The sequence below is a fragment of the Chinchilla lanigera genome, unplaced genomic scaffold, assembly GCF_000276665.1.
Source record: "Chinchilla lanigera isolate Chin_1 unplaced genomic scaffold, ChiLan1.0 scaffold00043, whole genome shotgun sequence".
NCBI lineage: Eukaryota > Metazoa > Chordata > Mammalia > Rodentia > Chinchillidae > Chinchilla > Chinchilla lanigera.
The window spans coordinates 15,896,265-15,920,626 of NW_004955444.1; the positions used below are offsets into that span (position 1 = coordinate 15,896,265).

The window sequence follows — 24,362 nt, forward strand, 5'->3', positions numbered from 1 at the left end:
TTAACTGACATATAATTAAGAGGGAGAAAAACGAATCATCCTTTATGAAGTAGGGGAAATTATACCCTGGGCACCCATAAGATGTAGTAATACAATAAAGTTATTTAACATAAACAAGTTATTGGTAAGAAACCCTATCATTGCACATAGTACTTAACAAGATTCAAGGGCAAAAGGTCATTGTAGGAACTACTTAGTCACATTTAAATATCAGTACAGTGGGGAGGATAAGGTTATCCACTAGAAAGTTGTTGGGGTTTCCACTATATTTATGGTAACAGTATTAGATTTGTAGAACGTGAGTAAGTTTGTGTACCTTGGAACCTCTGCGTCTCTGTTCACTAAGTTCATATCCTGGAAAGCAGCCTCACTTCTAGCATTTACTAGACTTTTCTGGGCCCAAACTGAAGTCTCTAGCCCATTAATGGAAAATGAGACTAGTTTTCTTTTTAACCAACCATCACCGGAGTGCTAACTTTCAATGCTAAAAGGCATAGCCATCAGGAATAGTACAAAAACCTCTGAGTGAATTAGTCAGTGAATTTCTTTACTCCTGGGAGGTTCCAGCCAGGCAAATTAAGATTCATCTTTGTTTCATTAGCTCTGGTGGTCTTTATTTTGTTCTGTAAAATTTCAATTGTGATTATTCTGCTTTTTAAAAAAATATTCAATATGTTTTACCCTAGGTGTCTACTTTTAATTTTTGTTTTGCATGATACCAGCCTTTATTGCTCAGACCCTCTCATTGCTGGTACCATTCAAAACTCAGCACACGTCCTATGGGAAATATAACCAACATGTGTTTTATATTCATAATCATTTTTTTTTAGCCAGTGTCACATTACTACAAAAAGCTCTTTTCCCTGGTATTATCTCTGAATGTGAATGTTAATTCTGATGTATCAATTTCAATTGGATTAAGAAACACCAGCAGATTAGTAAAGCATGCTTCTGGGTGTGTCTGGGTGAATCCTAAAGACATGACCTTGGGTAATATATATGCCCCTTTGCCCATTCCTCTCTGGCACTGTTCTCCTCCTCTGCCTCCCCAGCCCCTGTGGACTAAGCAGCTTTGCTCTATCACAACCTTCTGTTATGATGTTTGTGCCTTAGAGACATCTGACTGTGGATTGGATCCTCCCAAACCATGAGCCAAACTAAAGCTTTCCTCCACTAAGCTGTGAATGTCTGATACTGCGTCTAGCAACAGGAAAGATGGCAAATACACTGAGCTTCAGTATGTCCATCTATACATGTATCAGTCAGTCACCCACTGTATGTGTGGGTGTACACATTTTTACTTTTATTCTGTCCTTTATCCTTTTTTCTTCATATTTGCTGTCAGTTTTAAATGGCATGTTTTGACTTATACCTAGTATCTATACCGTCATGGCCTCAGTTTTTCTTTTTCTCCCTCCTTTTTTCTCTCAATTGTCTATTTGCATTTTTAAAAAATTGGTAGAGCTTTGCTGGTTTTTTCTTTTTTTTTTTTTTTTGAGATTTCATCTCACTCTGTCACTCAGACTGGGCCTAAACTTTTGCGCTCACATGATCTCCCTGTTTCAGACTCCCAAGTAGTGAGGACTACAGGTGCATGCCCCATAACCATTTTTACATTCTTTCACCCATGTTCCCATCCTTAGTCTTAGCTCTACCATTTAATACTGATTAGTTACACTGTAAATTTTCCTAGTTATGTATTGTTTAGGTTAAGTTTGTCTTCTAGTTGGTTTTCCAATAAGAAAATATAAATACAGTATTTCTTTGGTTATAGAATGTTCAAAACTGTGTTTCGATAGACCTGTTGCTTGAAGTATAGCTCAGCTGCATATAGAAATAATAAATTAGTATTTTTTTAAATGATGCTCCATTGTTGTCTTGATTTTTGTATTGCTCTTATAAAGTGTGAGGTCATCCAAATAGCTTTACCTTCATAAGTAAATTGAGGGCGTAGTGGTGCACGCTTGTAATCCCAGCACTTGGGAGGCTGAGGCAGGAGGATCCTGGTGAGTACGAAGCCAGCCTGGGCTACAAAGTGAGCTCAAGGCCAGCCTGAACTGCATAGTGAGACCCTGTCTCAAACACACACACACACACACACACACACACACACACACACACACCACCCTTCTCTTCCTCTCCTTTCTTCCCTTCCCCCTCCCTATCTTCCCTCTTCTTCTGACATGTATATTGGACTTTCTTTGTCTGTGATAAATTTCTAGCACTTTCTTCCTGACTTGAAGTTTTGTATTTTCAAATCATTTTAATGAGCCTATTAATTGCTTCTTTTCTTCACTGATGTTCATTAAATTTCAATTTGATATTTCTGGCTTGGACAGTGATGATTTACTTTTCATTTCTGAGATATTCAAGTTTTTTTTTCTGGATTCGGCTAGTATTCCTTCCTGGGTTTTATCCATTTGTATTTCAGGTTTTGAATTTGAGATTCTAAATTTGACACACACACATACACACACACACACACACACACACACACACACACACTCTCAGTTAGGTTGTCTGAGGATAATTTTAGTTTGGATCTTGGCCTTAGGGGTGTGTGTGTGTGTGTGTGTGTGTGTGTATCCATGTAAGACCTGTTATTATGTAAAATGTTAAAATTCACCTTTTCTCTTTCCTCTAAAAGTTTTCCATTGTGTTGGCTTTTTAAAAATATGCATTTTATTTTTATACTTATGTGAACAATATTTTCTTTGATCAATATAATCAAGGGCAATTCCTTCAATAGGTAGTATTTTTGGTGAGAGTACTGGTGTGTGTATGAGGGTAAGGTAGGGTGGCTGGCATGAATTGATTTTGTTTCTTTAGGATCTCTAATCCCTCCTTTTTTTCTTCTTTCCTTTCATTGCCCTGTGTTTTAGGGGCACTCTCTCTTGGCAATGTAGCTAAATCACTCTGAGAAGTAATTCTTATCTGAGGTTTTCACCTCTGGTCTAATTTTCAAGTCATTTTCCTGTAACCAATGTTGTAACCTACTCATGCTTGCTATGCTTCTGGCACTTATTGTTTGACATATTCTTTGGTAGATAAAATATTATAGATATTTACATAGATATTATCTATTGAATTTTTATAAAAATATTATCTATTGAAGGAATTGCCCTTGATTATATTGATCAAAGAAAATATTGTTCACATAAGAAGCATAAAAATAAAATGCATATTCTGGATTTTGCCTCTTTTTTGTCTCTATCATTCAATACCTTTCTTTTTCAAAGCTTTTTTGAAGCCTTGCATCCCCCACTCAACACACACACAGTATTTCAGCAATAGAGGTTGCTTTCTTTGAAATTTGGCACTTATTAATTTTCTGATAATTTGATGCTTATGGTATGCTATGTCTCCTAGTAATGCTAAAACTACAGGTCATGTGTAGCTTTATTTGCAGTCTTCGTATATATTATGGTTTTCTGGAGAAGATACATGGAAAAATTCTGGTGTAATCAGTTGAAATCATTCTCTAGACCCAAGTATAATTTATCTCTTTTTAATAGACATTTATCTGTATCTCCAACTCGTTTTTTTTCTTCCGGTACCAGGAATCGAACTCATGACCTTGCACTTGCCAGGCAGGTGCTGTGCCGCTGAGCTAAATCCCCAGCCCCTCTCCAACTCGTTTATTTCTGTGCTTGATAGTTTATCACCTAAATAACTTATCAAAAAAGTTACAAAGAAAATATAAATATGTTCTTTTTTGTTTACACATGCATGTGTTTCTCTAGGGTATTGTCTTAGTCTGTACTGTGTTGCTATAACAAAATACTTGAGGCAAGGTGATTTATAATAAAAATAGGTTTATTTGCTGCACAGTTTTGGAGATTCAGGAATATGGTGCTGGCATCTGCTCAGTTCTGGTGAGGGCCTCATGGGAGATGCCTTCGAAATGGTGAGTATGTGCCAAAGGGGGAAGAGAAATCATTTGGAATTTGATTTTGTGTGTAATCTCAGGTAATAATTAAATTTTTTCTTTGCAGCTAGCCAACTGCTTTCATGTTACAAACTCATATTTACAAAGGCTCTTTGTTTACTCAATTATGGTCAAAATAAGGTCGGCATTTTCACAATATCTTTCACTACATTTTGGGGGGCTTAGTACAACCTTCAATAGTACCGATTATTTCTTGTAAAACCAGGCTACTTATTGCATCTTCTTGAAATATAATTAAAGTTTGCTCTTGTCCTTATCTTTCTTTCCTCAGTAAATTATAAACCTCTTGTGGAAAAAAAGGCATTGTCCAACTCATTTTTTACCGCAGTACTTGGGCGCTGATAGAACGGGGTTTCAAATGCTCCTCAATTTTAATTGAGTTTTGGTCTTCATAGGTGGAAACTTCCACCTACCACAAGCTACACATTCATTTGGAAATCTTCAAAGTACTTTTAATGACTAGGAACCAGAGTCACCACTTCCGGCTCTTGGAGGGCCGTCCCCAGCTGTCCGGGGCGCGGTAGCGGAGAATCCCTCGGGCCGGGCACCCTCAGCAGCCGTCAGGACTCGGCCCGCTCCGGCCCGGCTCCGAGGCGAGGCCACGCACCCGCGAACGCGTTCAAATCCGTGGTCCTCCCCTCTTCACACCCTCGGGGCGCCTGGACTCCCGAAAGGAACATCAAGTCCTCACACCGCATGCTCGCGCGCCCAGCTCGGCGCCGCCCCCGGACACAGCAACCTCTCGGCGACGCGGGAATCTCCCACGGGGGATGGGAGGCGCAGCGACGCAGCAGTCAAGAGGGACGACTCGCAGGGATCCAACCCCCAGGACCGCCTCAGGCGCCGGGGCGTCTGCTCGGACGCTGCGGGCGGGGCGGGGCGGGGCGGGCGAGCGTGGGCGGGGCGAGCGACTGTGGGCGGGGCGGGAGAGCGCGTGCGTTCTCCGCCACTGGCCGCCTCGCCCCGCCCCTGAACGGGACCGCGCTTCCCATTGGCCCGCTCGGCGCAGCGCCGCCCCGCTCGCCCCCGCGACTCTGCCTCAGGAAGTTACCCGGACCTCGGCGGCCCCCGCCCGGCCGCAGTGCCTTTGAACCACGGCGGGAGAAAGCCGGCGTGATGGCAGGGCTGGGCCGCCTGCTGTGCGTGATGGGCCTGCTCGTCTGTGTGGCGCCCAGCCTCGGGCTGCCCAGACTCCCCAAATCTACCAACCAGAAACCCATCATTGGTAAGAAGGCCGTGAGGGGCCTCAGCCGGGTGGACAGCTGGGTGTCATCGCCGGGCGCCGGAGGACCCTGGGCCCCACATACGGGGCTGTGGGCCTTCGTTTTCTTTTGAATCAGCTGAAATGTAGCTGACGTCTCTGATTTCTTGGGGCTCTTAAGTTGGGAAGAAAGAGATGCACTGTGAAGGCTTTACGTTGATTTTCTTTTGTGCATAATTAGGCATTTCCACTGAAAGAAATAACATTTTTCAGGTAGCTAGGAATTTCTCCTAGTTTACGTAAATCCATACATATATTTATATAACATTCCTTGGTTGAGGGCGTATTGAGATACAATGCATTATACATAGACATGGAGTGCATTAGGTAATCAAATTAAAGTGTACTGTATCTTGGACTTTTGTCATATTCAGCACCAGCAGTGGCTAGCAGAATCATAATATCAATTCTATGTAATGTTAGAGTGAAACATAATTTTTTTGTTCTTATTATGTTTTGAAAAGAATATAAAATCAGTTTGCATTAACAGAATAGACATTTGAGACAGGGCTGGGGAGAGCTACCTAGGAAAAATCATCCTGGGATTGAAATTTGCCTAAAGAAATTTCTATGTGGACAGTATTGGTTTTATCCCATCCTGTGGAGGATTGTTCCATTCATACTATTTTTTCTTTTCATGAAGCTAAACACTGTTTTCTGTAACCAAACAGAGACTAGATGACCATTTTTCATATGTATGGGTTGTACTCAGTTTTCAAATGGGCTGCATACTAATTCTGGAACCCAGAGTGTCTTATTCCATAGGTATTAACAATGATGGGTAGGTTCTTCCAGGAGAATCTTGTAATTAAAGGTACTAAGTTAAAATTTTATGTGCCTAGGGAAGGAAAAAAAAGAAAGAAGAGATATTTATTTCCCTTTTTTGGAATTGGGGTACCCGTAGGTCAAATATAGAGAAGGAGACTCTGGTTTTGGTCACCATAATCAAGTAAGATAAAATAGTTGACCAAGCAGCAGTGTATGAACGCATTACTGTAGGAAGTGTGTATGAATCAAAGGCAAGGAAATCACAATAGGGAAAGTATGTATGAGATTTTGGCCAGGTATTCATGGACAGGGAGTATAGCTTGAGCTTTTTACCAGGGATGGGAAAAGTAATTGTGGAGCTGTGGTGGCGCTGAGTAGGGAGGGGGTGTTGGTGCCCTGTAATGTAAGTTCAGGAAACCACCGAGTTGTTAAGCAAGGTGGTGATCTGCTGTTTTGTTTTCCTACTGCTTTCTCCCTTTCCTCACATGGCTGTAGTCAAGAAGATTCCTTACAGTATGACAGGCTGACTCATGAATTTTGCATTTGCATGTCCCTTCTCCTGGATTGCTGGTCTCCCAGAAATCTGCATGTGGCTTCCTTACCTAGCTGAAGGTCTGCCTCAAATGACATCTTACACCTTTTCAGAGAGGGCTTGCTTAGTGTTGCATAAATTTCCTGGAGACATGTAAAGGAAATGCCTGCCTCTGAACTGAGAGGGGCTGACAGACCAAAGAACTACTTGGACAAGTCCAGCTTGGGGAGTTACTTATAGAGCAGTGGATGACTTGTAGGCTACAACACTACCAAATTTGCCCACCTCGCTGTGCTAGGCGGTTGGTTTTATAGGACACCGATGAAGATGACAAAAGCAGAATCAAGAGCAAGAAGGGTTCTTGGGAAAAGTTATGTGCACTCCACCCTCATTTCAGCCTTACAAAAAACTCTGCCAGTCTCAGTAAGCACTGTCTAGCCACAGTGATGGATGACCTTGTTATGCTGCAGTCTGGCATGTAGCCTGAGCACCTGGTGTTGGGGGTGTGGCTAGGGGTCCACTGAACAGCTAGGCCAGGAGGCATGCACCACAAGATAGAGTTACTTTGGCTGAGATGGAGGGGTACAATTCTTCCTCCATCCCACCCTTTGTCCAACTCTTAAGATACACGGGCGCGCGCACACACACAGGTTTCATGAGCCTTGGAAGAGATGTCGTCTCCTTTGACAGAGCTGAGCACTAGACTGTTATGTCCCAGAAACAGTATGGACTGCAGCAGTGGGTGTTCACTTTGAGAATGACACACTTGAGAGTTCACGTCCCCAGTAAAGTGTGTAAGACTCCATCTGGGTTCCAGAGTCCCCATAAAGTTACTCCAGTTATAGGCAGAAAAGGGCAGCACATTTCAGGACATGAATGCTTGACTGTAGAAGAATTCACCATGTACCCAGTTGGTGGATTTATTACGGGATTGCACCCATGGTCACTGCTCACTTGCAGAACTCTGGCTGTGGGTGGCAACCCAGTAATCTATGGGTGTAGGTGCAAATGTTTAGATAACAGTTTTACTGGCACAGCATATGCATTTGACAGAACAATAGCAGTGGCTTTTCCCCTGGGGCCTTTGACTTCCCTAGTCACAGGTCTTTGTCCTAGCTTGCAGTACCACTGTAGATCTCCTCCTTTGGAAGAGACTTAAAGTTTAATCCATAAGTGGTTGGTTGCACCCAGACCAGTCATGCCACTATGGCACTAGTAGGCGCGTCCTGCCCGGCTTGTCATATAATGTGACAGTGGTGGTGAACCTATGGGATGCCTGTTGCAGCGGGCACACAGAGCCCTCTCTGTCAGAACATGAGCCAAGTCAGCCCAGCAGCCAAATACTGGATATTCAGATTTAATAGCGGTGTTGGCACTTTGAGGTGAAAAAGTGGGCTTTGGATTGCACTTTGGGCACTTGATCTTTGAAAGGTTCATCATCATTGCATCTGAGTACCATAGCTGAGCAGGACTTCTGGTGACAATTCTCAGGCAGCCTGCACATAGGATCCTTTGGCACTAGGAGTGTTAGCTAGTGGGGAGGATAGTCACAGCTTAGTCTCAGATTATGGTTTCTGGAAGTAATTCTTCTTCCACCCACGCAGGGTACCTTTATTTAAACCTTTAACTATTGCTGTAACACATTTTGTTTTTTAAATCAAACCAGCTCTTGTGGGATTGTAAGGCAGGTGAAAGTATCATTGTCCTTCATTGTCCTCAGCTCAATTTTGCACATCAGTGTTTGTGAAATGGATTTTCCCTGTCACTGTCAGTTCTCACTGGGAACCTGAACACAACACTGAGCTGAGTAAGGCTTCTAAGTAGTTGCCCCCAGTGGCCCATTTTCAGGTGAGTATTTCCAAGAGGACTGTGTCAGTATTCACAGAGGTGAGTGCTTATTTACAGCTGTCACTCAAAAGCATGGGCCCAATGTAATCTGTCTGCCAACCACATATTGGACTTGTGCATGTAAGCTGGTGACTTCTGTACCTGTTCCGCTGGTGCATTTATCCTTTGAGGCTGTAGCCGAGTGCAGACCCCACGTGCCTGTACAGCATAGCAAGGCTCAGAATAGCTTATGGGAATACCTGCAGACTTTACTATCCTCCAGCCCATGTTGGCCCTGCTGTGCCCAAACTTCTCATACATCCAATGGGGAACTTGTGCAGGTGTCTGGTGATGAGTACTGTAGCTCAAACCTTTATGAGGATACTTGTCTGAGTTACTTTTCTGTCATTACTGTGACAGAATACCCAGCAAAATGCCCAGAGTTAAAGGGGGAAAGGTTTATTCAGCTTACAGTTTGTAGAGGTTTCAGTCCATAATTGACTGGCTCCAAGGCAGGGTGGCAGACAGGAATTGCAAAGGAGAAACAATTCGTGGTGGGCAGAAGGTAGGAAAGAAAGCAAGAAGGATGACCACAGATCTTTCTATCCCTTATATCTTTATCCAGGATGTTTAAGATGGGTAGCACTCACACCCTTAATTCTAGTGCCCTTGATCCTAACATTGAACCACAGATCAATCCCAGCATCACACACTGTAGAGCCAGCTACTTCTCAAAAAGCCCCACCTACATGAGACTTTTGGGGAACATTTAGACACAAGCCATAACAGAATTATCCTGCTGATTTCCCGGGGTACTTAGCAAGCTGGTGGGCAGCTACATGGAAGATGGTTAGTGGTTCTAATTCATTTTATATTCTTTCATACATCTCCCTCCATGTCTGTTATCCATATAGAGGCCTACCAAGCACCTGCCAGTCCTATAGTGAGTCCTCTAAGGACTACCCAACTATCTATGCAGATAGTGGCCATGTTTCTTGAATAATCAGCATCGATACTCCTCTTAGCTCAGCCTGTTTTTCCTTTATCCACTCTCTAGCCAGATGGTATCTATATTTATCTGCATTGCTACTGTCATCCAATCCCACTTTGTGCCCAACTAGTGCCATTGGTGTACCAAACATCTTCAGGAATGGGAAGTATTCTTATTACTAGGTTTTGAGGTGCTGAAATCTCCTTCTAGAGGTGGTTTCTAGGTTCTTTCTGTCCTGAGCAAAGAATTGGTCAAGACGAGCACAAAAGGTAGTATGGTTTTGTTTTATTAAAGGTAGGAAAAGAAACATCTGCAGATCAAGTCTGAGCCAGTTAAAAGTAGGAAAATAATGTATACTCTACAGGGTGGGAGCAGACCACTGTGCAAGAGAGAACACAGTGATCCAGCTCTCAGTGGTGACTTTTGCACCTCTCACTCCTCAGGCTGGTGTCAGGTCTAGCTTGTCCTATCAAAAACCTGGTCGAGTTCTTGTGAGAAAAATTGAAGACAGCACTCTGATTGATTCCACAGGCAGGGCTTTGGGAACGTGGTTCACGTGTGTACTGGCACTTTGCAAATAACGACGTCCCCAGTTTGCCATGCCCTAGTCTCCTGTCTCACCATCCAGCACCTTACCTGGCTTAGCTGTTGGTTCAATCACTGCGGGTGATTCAGAAGTTTGGAAGGACATTGTCCCCAGTATGGCCTATGTGGTATTTGTCACAGGGCTAGCAAATAGGACTCCATACTACTGCAAAAATGTATGCCACTTTTGCAAAGTCTGATATTGGGTCACCCCTAGAAAGAGGCTTGGCTAAAAGTTGTACAGTTCAACCCTTTCTTGGATATTTTCTTTTTACTGTCACTATAGCAGATCCAGCGATGGGTTCCAACTGGTGCAGGGCTCTATAAACAGCCAGCAGCTGTTGTTGAAGTGCTGTATTCTGGGCTTTTACCCTTTTCCATGAGTGGGACCAGAACCGTATTAGAACTGTTTCGATTGTTTCTGTCTGCCTGCCAGTGATAGCCCTCAGAGTTCCTGGTAACTTCTAGAACAAATGGGCATTGCAGTACTGGGACATGCAGCTGTTTGCCCTGCTCCATGAGTAGCTTGCTCAAGTCTCTGGAACCCCTTTGTCCTAATTTTATGTGGTCCTTTTTATCAAGTTATGAAGAGGGCAGGCGACTTGAGCAAGGTAGGTTATGAAAATAAGCCAATGCCCCAAGAGTCCTAAGTACACTAAGAAATGGTTTGTATTTATTGGTGTAGACTGCTGCAGGTTTCTCAGTGACCTTCTCAGGTTCATACATGTCTTACCCAACCATAAAACTACCTAAACCTTTATGGTGTTGCCTGGCCCTTATACCTGGTGGAGTTTCCCTTCCATCTCCACTCCTTCAGGCATACTTGTATGTCCTCCAGATTTTTTCTAAGTCTGTAAGACACAGAGAGGTTAGCATGATGTCATCTTTGTGATGAGAAACGTTTTCATAGTGAGTGGGCAGAATAACAAGTCAAGGTCACAGACCGCTATCCCATGACAAATGACAGTGCTGTTTAAGTAGCCATGAAGAACCACTCAAAAGGTCCTAGCAGTTCATTCCAGGTGAGTGTAGACTGGTCCAGCAGCTAAGGGGATACTAAAGAGTGTTAGCAAGATCCAAAACAGCACAGCATTATGGCTAAGGGTACAAATTGTCTGTCTATAATCCACAGTCATTCACCATGAGACATCTGTCTTCGCTCTCTCCCACAGGCCGTAAATGAAGCCTTCAGGGCAGGGGTTTTTGTTTTCCTCATTCGTGTGTTTCCAACACTGAGTTCAGTGCTTGGCATGTGGTGTGATTCAGCAATATTAAATGAATGAGGAGTAATGGTATGATCAGCTTTGCTTCCATGTGGAAAAGAGACTGGAGTTGAAGGGCTCCTCAAGAAAGGATAGAGATCTTTCCATAATCTAGGATGGGGTTGGCAACATACTGATTCCTTCAGTTAAGGTAGTGTTGAAGAGATGTTGATTGGTAGTGTTGGAAGATATTTCTGTTTTGTTTTGTTTACAAGGAAACAGTTGTATTTTTGAGTTGTGTGGCAAGAGAGTGGCCACCTTGTTAACTTAGGGTCTGTGCTCTGACATGGACTCTAGGTCTAAGGCGGAAAAAGCTGCTGCTGTTGTAAACCTCCTGTGAGAGCTTATTTGGCTTCTCATTTGGTGAGAGAGAGGTTACCTGGAACTCAGTCCGCCTGTACTACTGCTTTCCCTAAGTCTGTAGATGAACTTGAGGAAACACTTTCTATTCAGTTCTGTGACTTGAAAGAATGATGTTTTTACTGTGATGTGTTTCAGTTTCTGAGCAATAAATAAAGGAATTGTCTTGAAACTAAAACTTTTTTTTTTTTTTTAAATTTAGGGGTATTAATGCAAGCAACCCAGAACCCAGAAATAAAAAAGTTTGGAAACTACTATATCGCTGCATCCTATGTGAAGTATCTAGAGTCTGCAGGTGCAAGAGTTGTACCAATAAGGTATGGTTCAGTGTTTTTTATACAGTCTAGAAACACTGCTATGTTTTCTCTCTAAAATTAGTACTTTCTATATCATTTAAATGTATTTCCTAAATGTAACGTTGCATATGATTTGTGCCACACAAACTTAATATTTGTAGTCTCTCATTGAATTGGTTAACATTTGGAGCTGTGCATACTTAGAATGTTATGAGAGTATGTTATACAGATCAGACAGAGAATGAAATGGTAGTTTCTCTTATTGCAGAAATACTTGTCCTCATAGAATAACAGGGTAACAGAATCTACAACCTAACTAGCTGTATTTCATATTAGAATAAGGGAACACATAAGGAGTGACAGAGAATTTTTAGGACATGAGTATTAAAATATCTTCATACTCTTGTTTAAAAATTTATAAAGGACCAATATAGTAGTATTGCTTCAGCACAATTTATAGATAGTGTAGTTTTAAAGAAGTGACATTATTTTTGTGATAAAATGGCCCAGTAAGAATAAAATGATTCATGTTTAAGTAGCTCAGTGGTTGAGTGTTTTCTTAGCACTTGAAAGGCCCTATGTTCAATCCCTTGCACTAGGGGACAAAAAGATTAAGTTTAATATGATTATTAGACCTGGTTCCCTGGCCTATGCCCAAACATCTATTGACCTAGTCAAGTTAGGAGACTTTATTGCTTCAATTTTTCAATCTGTATCTCCCACAAAAAATACTACCCCCTCCCTACGTAGCACAGGGACTTTACACTGAGCTATATTACAAGTCTTTCTGTGTGTGTGTGTGTGTGTGTGTGTGTGTGTGTGTGTCTCACTAAGTTGCCTAGACTGGGCTTAAACATGCAGTCTCTCTGCCTTGGCCTCCCAGATTACTGGGCTTATAGGCGTGCACCACCAAATTCTATTGATTATTCTTATTTTTAATTAAAAAAAAAAAGAAACTGTTAGAACTAATTGAGTTTGAAGTTTTTTGTTTTTTTTGTTTTTTGTTTTTTGTTTTTTTAGAATATCCTAAGTCCTTTGAAATCCTTAGCCAGCGCCTGGAGTGTATAGATCCAGACTTGGCAAAGATGATGTGCTGAGGTTCACCTTGTAAGCAGCTGATGGTGTGGTATGGGGATAAGGGTGCGACTGTCTGTTTTCCAGGATGGAGACAGCTACATGTTGAAATCTCTCTGGATACAGCTGTGTCTGTGAGGGAATCTCTAGCAACCTAGGATGAGCCCTGGGTGTTTTTTGCTACCTGTATCATTTTCCAGAGTGAAAAATAATAATGTAATTTATTTAAATACAAAAAAAGAATACAATGATTAATTTCATATTTTCTTTTGAAAGAAGTGGAATATATCTCATTTTCATTTGGAAAGAGCTAGCAGAATCTTATAAGTACTTATAGTGTATTATCAAAAATTAATGTATTTTAGAGTCTCCCAGATCCCCATGTAGTCCATTATATGTGGACTTGCATTTCACCTCCCTATCCCTTCCCAAGAGAAGAAGGCTACCTGCCAGCCTACTTCTCATTTAAGATAGTGATCACCACTATTCCACTGTCACCCATTGCTTTGTTGATGACTGTCTCTTGTCTTCCCAACAAGAGACCTGGACTTTCGAGGTTATTTGGATTTAAAGGAGATTTGCTGGCAGAGAACAACCAAATTCTAGGCATCATAGGTGTCTGCTTGATAATGAGAGAGGTGTTCTGATGCCACCTCAGCCTTTTCTCTGGAGCATAAGTAGGCTGTAGTTGACATGTGATGGTAATTCTGTCTTTTTTAGGACATTGAGAGGGGGTGTGCCATGCTACTGTCTTACAGAAATAGAAGACTGCTGAATGTATAAGGATTCTTCTAAGGATTTCACCACCATGATTTCTCTTCCTTCTTGCTTTTAACTAAACTTTTGGAAGAGCAGATATTTTACTGTGACTTAATTAAAGGTTGTCATCAATTATCATTGATTAATCCCATCAAGTTTTCTATGGAAACGAGGATAAAATCATCAATGTCATGGATATTGTTAGGCAGTTTTCAAGGGGTGTTTAATGAAGGGCTCAATAATTAGGCTAGTTTACAGTGCTCTGTCTGTAGTCTGTCCTTAGATCTGAACTGTTCTGACTTTTTGAGTACACAGTAGTCCCCAGACCATGGCAGCTGGTTGGTGGGGATGGGATGAAGTAGGAATTTGGCATTTATTTGTATCATTTTTATCTCCCAGAGCTGCCTGCAGTTAAGTGTGTTAACAAATTTCTTTTATAGTCTGTATATAAAGCTACTGAATTCTTAGATTTTAAAACTTGTTCTTAGCTAACAAATTAACTGGTACCTAATTCTCGTGGTCTGTAATGTTTTACATATTAATACACACATTATAGTGTTAAATTTCATTAAACCACAGAAAAACACACTTACCTGTCGGATTAGCAAAACAAGGGTACAATTACATGTTTTTCATGTAGTTTGAAAAAAATGCCTCTAGAAAAGTAGAGGGGTAATAATGTCTCATATTTAAGAATTACTTTTTTGTCTGGTTAAAAAATTAATGTGGTTACTCCTTTTGGAGGTTTCTTTTTATCTTAGGTTTCAGAAGTATTTATAAACTTTTTATTGTTTTTAGGCTTAATCTTACAAATGCGGAGTATGAAGAACTTTTCAAATCTATCAATGGGTAGGTTGGTTTAATTTAATGTATATGTGAATTGTTTTGACACAGTATGTGAATGTCTGCATATTTACTTGCTTTTGTAAAAAATATAAATATTATATATGTTTCTACATAACTGTCTAGTGGGGTATGACAGTTTTTCTGAGTTCTGTTATAGGAAGTATTTTGCGAGGAGAAGCGCAAGTTTTGTAAAGAATAGGAGAGAAGCTAGGAAATACGTAATTGTTACATAGTAGATACATAGAGTCTTTTTTATATGTATAACATAATCTTTGTTTCTTTAGTACTTGCTTTAAATATTTTGAAACCACTTTGGATGGCAGGGTATATTGCTTGCCTAGTGGTGTTTATGGATATTGATGGGTTACCTTTCGGAAGTAATTTGAATAGAACTCAGAAAAAAATATTTGTTTCTGTAGCTTTACCATAAAAGATATGATTGATTAGCTCACAGAAAAGAACTTTCAGATATTGTACATTACTCTTAACTTAAGGGAGAAAACTTCATTACTATAATAAAAAGTCATTTTAATTATCACAGACTGGCAGAGATTAGAAAATTTGCAAATATTCTATAGTGAGAATATGAGGAAACGAATATACTTCATTACTAAGAGTATAAATTATATAGTCTTTTTAGGGGCAGTTTTGCAGTATCTGTTAAAACTAGAAACACATATTTTTGATCCAGGATCTTAAATTAGAATTTTATTTTACAAATTGATTACTCTGTAAGCCAGGTGTGGTGATTCACACCTGTAATCTCAGAACTCTGGGAAACTAAGGATTGCAGGTTTGTGCCCAGCCGGTGTAACTTGATGAGACCCTGTTTCAAAATAAATAAAAAATGGCTGGGGTGTACCTCAGTAAGAAGACCCTGGGTTTAATTTCCAGTCTCTCTCTCTCTCTCTCTGTCTCTCTCTGTCTCTCTCTCACACACACACACACACACACACACACACACACACACACACACACACCATCCCTGTATGTTGAATTAGGCCCAATTATAAGCATTATAGTATTGTCTGAAAAGATATCCAGTTTAGAAAGTTACTGAGTGGTCTATCAGGTGATAATTGGTTAAATGAAACAGACTAGAGCTGGGTGTGGTGGCACATGCCTGTAATCTTAGCACTCAGGCAGCTGAGGCAGGAGGATTACCATGAGTTCAAGGCCATAGTGAGTTCAAGGCAGCCTAAAATACACAGCAAGATGCTGTCTCAGAAAAAGCAAATAAACAAACAAAAACAAAAAAATGAAACAGACTATATACATTTTTATGGAATACTGTGCAGGTGTTAAAGATGAAGTTATGTATAGATGCTGCTTCACATCATGATTGTCATGTGAACAATGTTGTTTTGTGAACAAAAGCAAGGTGGTGTAGTGCATAGGGTATGCTTACTTATATTTGCTTTTTATTTTAAGCTAAGGGTCAAGAGATAGACATAACATATTCTTTTTTTTTTTTTTCAAGACAATACCATCATTTTTATTGTTGATTTTTTTCTTTAAAATAAAAACAAATAAAAAAAGAATTAAGGATGTAAACTGTTTTGTTTTCCTGCTCAAATCAAGTCAGTTCTAGATCATCACTTAACCATATCCACGCTGGTAGTTGCTTATTTATGGAATCCTTTTCCAGTTTCTTTAAGAATGAAAAGGGGCAAGGCAAGAAATGTACAGAAATCACATAAGAAACATTTAAAAATACATTTAGTCAAATCTGTTCCATGTCAAAACTTCTATAGCATACAGTTAAGTCACAGTGAAGAACAAAATTGAAAAGCAGAATTCACTTTAGTTGGTATAATGAATGTAAAGGTGAGTACAATTTAGAAGGTACATAAAAGGGAACCACAGCACTTTCCAAGAGCTTATAAAAACTTCAAAAAAACTAATGACAATAAGCTTCCAGTGACTCTTTGGGTAGTTGTTCAGAATACTAATTCTACAACAGATTTCCATGTATATTTCAAAGAAAGCTAGAAAATGCACTGAACATAAATTCAAAATAGCATATTAAGGTATACACTGTTTGGGTTTATTAGCTCCACATAATTTTTTCAGACTTTTAACGGTCATCTAAAGAAGCATTTACCTTTTTTTAATCACTAATCTGGAAGAAGGAAGAAAAATGTGGAGCAAGCCATGCAGTTCACTAGGGACTAACTTCCACATGGTTCAAAATTATGAGTGGCAAGGTCATGGAAATCCAAGATACTACAGTGACTTAAGCTTTTATACGCACCAGTTTGTCTTAAACCACTGAAAACAGATATAACACTGGAGTAACTGACATAGTGGTCTTTCTCTGCTATACATGACACTGTAACATGTTATCACTTTTAGTCCTTACACTGGTTTACAAAAGAAAAACTGAACTTACATCGACTATGTAGATCTTTCAGTTCAATGTACAGCAGAATGTAGGAAAAATACACCTCTGCTGTTTAAGAAGCTACAGTCGGTAAAAGAAAAATATGCATCAAAATATGCACTTGTCTCTTACTAGAAAGGTATCAGCTGTTAAAGGGAGTTGATGAAAGAAAAAATGCCTAATTTAATTACAATGGAATGTGAAAAGAGCTGACATTTACATTTTGGCATTGCAACTATTATTCTTAGAATAAAACTTAGAATAGCAAATTTAGCTGAACTCAACCAGTTCCAGCCTGTGGAAATTTACTTTTTTTTTTTGGTCTTTTTGAGACAGGGTCTCTCTATGCAGTTCAGGCTGGCTCTGAGCTCACTTTGTAGCCCAGGCTGGTCTCAAATTCGCGATGATCCTCCTGCCTCAGCCTCCCAAGTGCTGGGATTACAGGTGTGCACCATCACACCCAGCTCCAACCTGTAGAAATTAAGTAAAGCTCACTCTGTGGGCCAAAAACCACAAGCAACTGTTGGGAGAAGGAGGGCAGTAAGAATAGAAGAAAACAGATTCACCGCATTGTTATCAAGAATAGGTTTTCCTGCTATGTGCTTTGCTGTATTTGTCGGGTTGTTGACCACCATGCCAGTGTTTTCATCCAAACCAGAAAATTGCATTGTCGCCCCTAAATATGAGTCCACAATTGATCCTAGTAATCCAGCCAGACCCCCAAATATAATAATTGGCCACTGAGGGGCAGATATGTCTAAATCATTCACAAAAACCAACTGTGTGAGGAAGTAGGTGATGCCCACAAAGGTTCCACCAAGCAGACTGGAAGCAAGTCCCACCACTGTAACCCCTCCATTGGTTCCAACTGGAACTCTCTCCCAGGTTGTAATCAGCCTTGGCTGGCTTTTACTTAGAACTGGGCCAACTTCTGAAGCCCAGGTGTCTCCAGCAGAGCAGGCCAGTGCAGCCAAGAGAGACAAACACATCCAGGAAGCAGTGTGCTGCTTGGAAAAGTCGATCGCCGTCTCCCCGGGGCCATTTTCTATCATGTACAGCAGGGCGAGCTCTGTGGGCACGGCTCCATTGCAGAACACCTGAACCCAATTTCTTTGCCCTCCTTCTTTATATTCTGAATCTATACGCTTCTTTGCTTGTCCCTTCCATTTAGTGAGTTTTGAAGAAGAAAGAAAAACCATCAACAAAGAGGTAAAAAAGCTGAAATTTGCAATGGTCAGGATGAATCCAACCACTAGCCCTCCTAACGCCCCACTGTGATCTAGGCTTTTCTTTTTAAAGCCATTACAGGCGATCAAAACGGGAACAACAACAGAAAACAGCCAACGCCAAGGAGAAACAGGCCGAATGTTACCGTAATAAGTGCTAGCAGTCATTGACATAATCCAGAAAGCTAAGGAAATGCAAATGGTCAAGCTCAATATTACTATATTAGTAATCATCTTTATATATATTTTGTATATATTGTCGTCAAAATATGTCATGGAAAACAAGGATATGAGCACCTGAGGGAGAGAACAGATATGATTTCTCAAAGAAAGTCATTTAGGTGGCCGGCAAAGCACTGGTTTAGAGGCAAACATAAATGCCAACACCTTCCACTGACCGAACATAAGAAAAATCAACATAAGCCCAAACTCATTCCGGAGATGGCTGCTGGAGGAGCGGTCCCGACATAGCATATTCTTACGGCAAAATTAGGGCTGCATTCCACAAGAGACCAGAGAACTTTATGAGAGCAGACAAAGTTTTAATTTAGACTGGTCACTTCTTGTCCCGATTTGCAAGTCAGGGAAGTGGGCATGGACCTGCCTTTGTTCCCAGCTTATATACCTTTTTGGTTTCCATGGTAACAGATTGTAGTGTTGTAGCCCTGGCCACATCTTGTTTTCCTTGTGCCCCCTAACTGGGTCCGGCTCCTTTCATGAGCCCAACCACAGTGATACATACTTTCTGTATTCTGTTTTATATGTCCCCCTTTAGATAACCATACATTTCCTTCACGTTTACAATGTTTATCTAGGGCCAAGGAAAGGATGAAACAACCCAGGCAAGGTCATAGGTAGTTATATAGGCCCTGGTGTTCTCTGTCCTTGGAGAAGCATTCCAGGGCTAAGTCAGGACTGCAAAGTTAACTCTTTACAACCCCTCCAGGATGTTTCTCAAGACACATTTTGAGGCTTGCATTAAGACTAGAATTATTTTATCTTAAAATGATAGGCTAAGAGTCATCGTCCCCTACAGTGTTCCTACGAAATCAACATGAAAAATTTGAGCAATAGTTGCTTCTCATTGGAAATGCAGTGGGCAGGAGTCTTTTTTTTTTTTGCTATTACTTGAAAAAAAGTGTTCACAAGTTGCCTTTCTTTTTAAAATATGTTAAAAAATTACTTGTCTTCAGTTTAGTTCAGTAAATATTTACTTTAAAGGCAGTTCAATTCAGTAAAACATTTATAATACGTGCTACCTGCAAAGTATTTTAACAAGGACAAAAATAAACACAGGCCAGAATATAATGGAATACCCTCCCAAATGTGCTTTTGGCATAGTTCATTTCCTCCTTCCCTCCCCTCAGATACAGTTCTACTTGAAAAAGCATCTGCAATGGTGATTTTATAGATAGGAGTAAATGTTTTTGGTAGCCAGCTTATGCAGATGCACCTGAGACTTTATGAAAAGTGACAGTGCTTCTTACTTGACAAGAGAGTCCCTTTTAGATTTCCCACCGATTTCCTGCATCAACAGTTCTTGTTCCCGTAGACTGTACTTTCTGTACAGCACAGGCGTCAAGAGCAAGGCTGTGAAATGGGAAAACCTGGAGCCACTGTGCGCTGTTTCTGAATGTCAGTAGAAAAAAGGGCAGTCGTCTAATGCAACTTCAGAAACACCTTCAGTGAGCTCCTGTCACCATACTGTACTATTTCTGGGGAATATAGAGACGAAAAGACAGAGCTCTGGTTTAAAGGAATTTGTCCTCTGCAAGAGACATTCAGGTTTCACGGTATGAGAGAATTTTAGGGTTACATAAACCAAATTTGATCAGAGGCAACATTTTGCTGATCTTTAAAAACTTTTATTAGAACATGTTTGCAGTACGTGATGATTCCACTCATCGTGGGAAGTTGGTCCCTGCACGTAGCACATCTTAATTCTCTTTTCCATCCTCTTCCCCTCTCTTGATCCCGTTCACTTTTGCAAATAGCTCTTTCTCCCTGTTTCCTATTATCTTTCTTTTATTTTGCTTTTTATTTATATTTTGGGCTTCAAGCTTTGTGTCTCATTTACTTCATTTACCATGATGGTGTCAAGGTGCATCCATTTTTCCTATAAACAATTCACATTTATCTATATGGCAAAATAGTACTTCGCTGTGCATAAATACCACATTTTCTTTATCCCCTCGTCTGTTGGTGAACGTATAGGCAACTTCTAAGATTTAACTCTAATGAGTTGTGCTGTTATAAACATTAGTATGTATGTTTCATTTCATACGTCTTTCACTCTTTTGGGACAGAAGCAACATTTTAAATACTGACTGAATTTAATGAGAGAGTTGCTCATGAATCTTGACTAAGTCACTTCTAATTGTAGGCTTTCCGCATGGGTTTGTGGCAGATATCTGCCTCATAGATGTTACATGTTTTATACTAGACGGATCCTAATAGCAAAACCTGCTCATCTTTATCTCAGGCTAGTTCCATGGCTTACTCACAGGAGAAGCGGAATGTATTTCTTGAATAAACAACAATTTCAGGAAATTATTGCACATATCTCAAGTACCTATTTATATATTTTAAAAAATGTAATATGTTTAATCCAACTTTCTTTGGCCAAGAAGATCCAACCTTGCTTGGATATCCTTGGTTATGTCATGACCTGTTAGAAATAATTTCAAGTTAATTTAAAAAGCTGGTACAAAAACATGGTAAACATTTTTATGTATTTCATCTTTATGGGTAGAGTAAAATAAATGTTTGTAACTTGCTTGTTTTACACTTTTCCTATAAGAGTAATTTTGTTCTTTTTGAAGATTTTCTAGTAGTGTACTTATTTCTGAAGTGATCTCAGGATGATAATTAAGAAGTAAATATTTGTAGATATTTAAGTCTAGTCTGAATACATTTTAATATTTAGTTTATTCTTTACCATTCAGAATTATTTCTGAGTTAAAAGTTACATTTATGCACCTGCAGGTGATTTGATATAACCAATCATCTTAATTTTTTTTTTTTTTAATCTTTTTGAGACAGGGTCTCACTATGTAGTTCAGGCTGGCCTTGAGCTCACTTTGTAGCCCAGGCTGACCTCGAACCCCCAGTGATTCTCCTGCCTCAGCCTCCTGAATGCTGGGATTATAGGCATGCACCACCACTCTCGGCTCAATCATTTTAATTTAAATCTAGCTAAAAGTGGCTGGGTAATGATGGTACATACCTGTAATCTCAGCCACTTGGGAAGCTGAGGCAGAAGGATTACACATCCAAGACCAGTCTGGACAATTTAGTGTGACTATATCTCAAAGTAAAATAAAATTAAATTGTAAAATATGATTGGGAATATTGCTTAGTGGTTGAGCACTTGCCTAGTATGTGCAAGGCCCTGGCTTCAGTCTTTAGTACTAAAGAAAACAACAAAGCACAGTAAAATAAAACTAGCTATGCCTGAAACTTTGTTACCATTTGATTTCTAACTTTCTAGCTTTGGACACTCTCCCGCCTCTTTACCATTTATTTACATCTAATTTGTTCACATTGATAATCTTGTTAACAAAGAAGTTTTAAAAGAACGTGTACTAAAGTGTTACTAACTATAGTAATTTCTGAATGGCTAAGATTGTAAATTTTATTATTTATTTATTTCTCTAATTTTCTTTAATGGCTCAATGTATTAAGGAAAAATTCCGTAAAGAGATGGTTTAGTTTTTGTTTGTATATATGGATAAAATTCATCTTACTTGTTATTTTAGAATACTTTTACCTGGAGGAGGCTCTGATCTGGAGACATCAGATTATTCCAAAGTCTCCAAAATATTTTACAAGTTGTCCAAACAGGTATGTTTATGAGTAATTGCTTATCATTCCAGGTGGCTTTTGTTAGTTTCTGTGAATATCATTCTTCTTTTGAAGCATACTGGCAATGTTTCCTTTATAATAATTCTCACTTCATTCTCTTAACCTTTAAAGCATCTCTTTTCCAGCATTGGCTGCTCCTGCCCAATTTTTGTGTGTTTCACTAATTCTAGGCATCTTGGTATGAGCACATCAGTATGTGTCTTAAATACCCAACAGTCCAGTTATTTAAATACAGGATGACTAAAAAATTGCATATTTTTTGCTAATTTTTGTAAGGTAATATAACCAGAAATATAAAAACAACTTTATCAAATTTGTTCCATAATTTTTCTGTGTACGGTACATCTTAAAATGTTCAATACAATATAAAACAAACCTATATATAAGTCTATCCCATGTGACCAAAACTGAACTGGTCGGAATGGCACCTTCCCAAACAGTGATGCGTAGGAAAGTCAGTATGTAAACAAACGGTACTGCCCACGTGATGCTCAGGGTAAGCTGTTAAGTGGTTAATAATCTCAGTCTCTCCTCTTGGCCTCTTATCTTTTTATGTACTCACCATTTTTCCTGTTACTGAGTTTGTATTTTATTTTATTTTTAATTTTGCTTGTTGTTTGTTTGAGACATGGTCTGACTTTGTACCTCAAGCTGGCCCTGAACTCTCTGTGTAGCCCAAGCTGGCCTCAAACTCACAGTGATCCTCTTGCCTCAGTCTCCCAAATCCTGGGATTACAGGTGTGCACCACCACGCCAGCTCAATGTTATGATTTTTATCTCTTCTTCCCCGTTCATTCAATTCCATTTGCTCTTTCTTCAGTTACCTGAGGTCACGATTTTTCCTTTGCTGTATTTCACATTAGGCCTATCTTTGTACCATAGTTTAGATCATTATGTTTCCCTCCTTAACTATTAAGAGACATTTTTAAATTAATCTTTCTGCTTCCAGTGTCACACCAGCCCTCTCTTTAGTAGTTCCTTAAATAACTGCTTTTACTGTTTGAGGTACTTGCTTAAAACCTTTAGTAGCTATGCCGAACAACCCAGGGCCTTTTGTAGTCCTTGGGTCAAGAATATAGTGTTGCCACAGCTCACCTTCTCTGGCCTGTGTGGGAGCTTAATCTGAAGCTAGATTAATTAATTGAAAGTCTACTTATGGATCATGGAAAACTGTAGAAATCCATCTGTGACTCAGGTGCTAGTGGTAATGGCTAACCATATGTATAATTATCGTGAAAAATTTGAATCAATATAATTTTCTCTTTCTCTCACTCTGTAAAGAGTTTTGATGATGGAGACCATTTTCCTGTGTGGGGCACATGCCTTGGATTTGAAGAGCTTTCCTATCTCATCAGTGAGGAAATGCTATTAACTCTGACAGATACTGAGCAAATCACATTGCCATTGAACTTCACTAAAGGTGAGAAAATGCCTCTGAAACATTTAAATATGCTTACTGAACAGGATTAGTAAGCAGCAGATATCAAAGTAAAGAAAAATGCTCACAATATTTTAAACTTATTTATGCAGGCCGAAGAGATGAGTGATCATCCTTATATTCATTTGTGAGGATGACCTAAAGAATTTTGAATTTTTTCTTAAAAGTTCTCTGTATGTGGCACAGGTCAGCCTCAACTCATGATCCTCTTTTCTCAGCCTCCCGAGTGCTGGGGTTACAGGTGTACATCACCTGTCTGTCTAGGAATTTGGAATTTTGTTAACTCACTGCTTTTACTGATATCAGTATCATGTGAGATTAAGAACTTTGAAATTGGTCCTGGTTTAAAGTTCCAGTTTTCTCACTTTACCCTTGGGGAATTATTTGTCTTCTCTTAGCTTCAATTTCCTCATTGCAAAAGAGTCTACCTGTGTTAAGGTTTTTCTGTGTGTCAAATATAATAATGTTTTCCAGCACATAGGCTAAGTACTTTAAATCCGGCTCTTATAAATGTTAGTGTTTATTATTATAGTGTTGATATTTTCCCCTTCGCTGTGTACTGTGTTTCATCGCCAACAGGGTGTACTATGATTTGCTTCTGGTGCTTAACTCTTGGAGTTAGCCTAGATCCTGCAAGTTCAAGGCATAGTCCCCAACAAGACTGTCTTATTTCAGATGCTAGCCACAAGTCACATTCCTCAGCCATCCATTCTTTCTACCAGCTACCACAAATTTGTAATTCCAAGGACCCATCATGTTTCATGATTCCCTAGAATGACATACAGAAATCAAGAAAGTGCTACATTTGCTCACTAACCAGGAAAGCCACTGAACTTCAGTTTCTAGAGTTTTTATTGGAGCATCATGGAAAAAGCATGATTGATTGAATCATTAGTTACATGGCTAAACTCAGTCCCTGGCCCTTCTTCCTATCCTTGGAG

At 39.8% G+C, this 24,362-nt stretch overlaps 2 protein-coding genes across 2 annotated transcripts in view; one reads left to right on the forward strand and one right to left on the reverse strand.

The window, feature by feature from the left end:
- The first annotated feature begins 4,960 nt into the window (after nucleotides 1–4,960).
- Ggh (gamma-glutamyl hydrolase (conjugase, folylpolygammaglutamyl hydrolase)) overlaps nucleotides 4,961–24,362 on the forward strand; it is a 29,134-nt gene continuing 9,732 nt past the window's right edge. The window contains exons 1-5 of the mRNA XM_005392173.2: nucleotides 4,961–5,174; nucleotides 11,738–11,852; nucleotides 14,463–14,513; nucleotides 21,878–21,962; nucleotides 23,265–23,403. Of these exons, the coding sequence (XP_005392230.1) occupies nucleotides 5,066–5,174; nucleotides 11,738–11,852; nucleotides 14,463–14,513; nucleotides 21,878–21,962; nucleotides 23,265–23,403 (499 nt within the window). The 5' untranslated portion in view covers nucleotides 4,961–5,065. The remainder of the gene's footprint in view (nucleotides 5,175–11,737; nucleotides 11,853–14,462; nucleotides 14,514–21,877; nucleotides 21,963–23,264; nucleotides 23,404–24,362) is intronic.
- On the reverse strand, nucleotides 17,285–18,564 carry LOC102025053 (transmembrane protein 19-like). Its single transcript, XM_005392172.2, has 2 exons — nucleotides 18,417–18,564; nucleotides 17,285–18,304 (listed from the first exon to the last, which is right to left on the reverse strand). Exons 1-2 carry the CDS (start codon nucleotides 18,454–18,456, stop codon nucleotides 17,385–17,387), a joined length of 960 nt encoding a protein of 319 aa, XP_005392229.2. The 5' UTR covers nucleotides 18,457–18,564; the 3' UTR covers nucleotides 17,285–17,384.

What these genes read in the sequence shown, in the direction of transcription:
- LOC102025053 (XM_005392172.2), bottom strand. Translation starts at nt 18,456, where the DNA reads ATGACTTTCTTTGAGAAATCATATCTGTTCTCTCCCTCAG. An exon ending in ATATCTGTTCTCTCCCTCAG is followed by an intron (nt 18,305 to 18,416) that starts GTGCTCATATCC and finishes GCATTTCCTTAG; the next exon opens with CTTTCTGGATTATGTCAATG.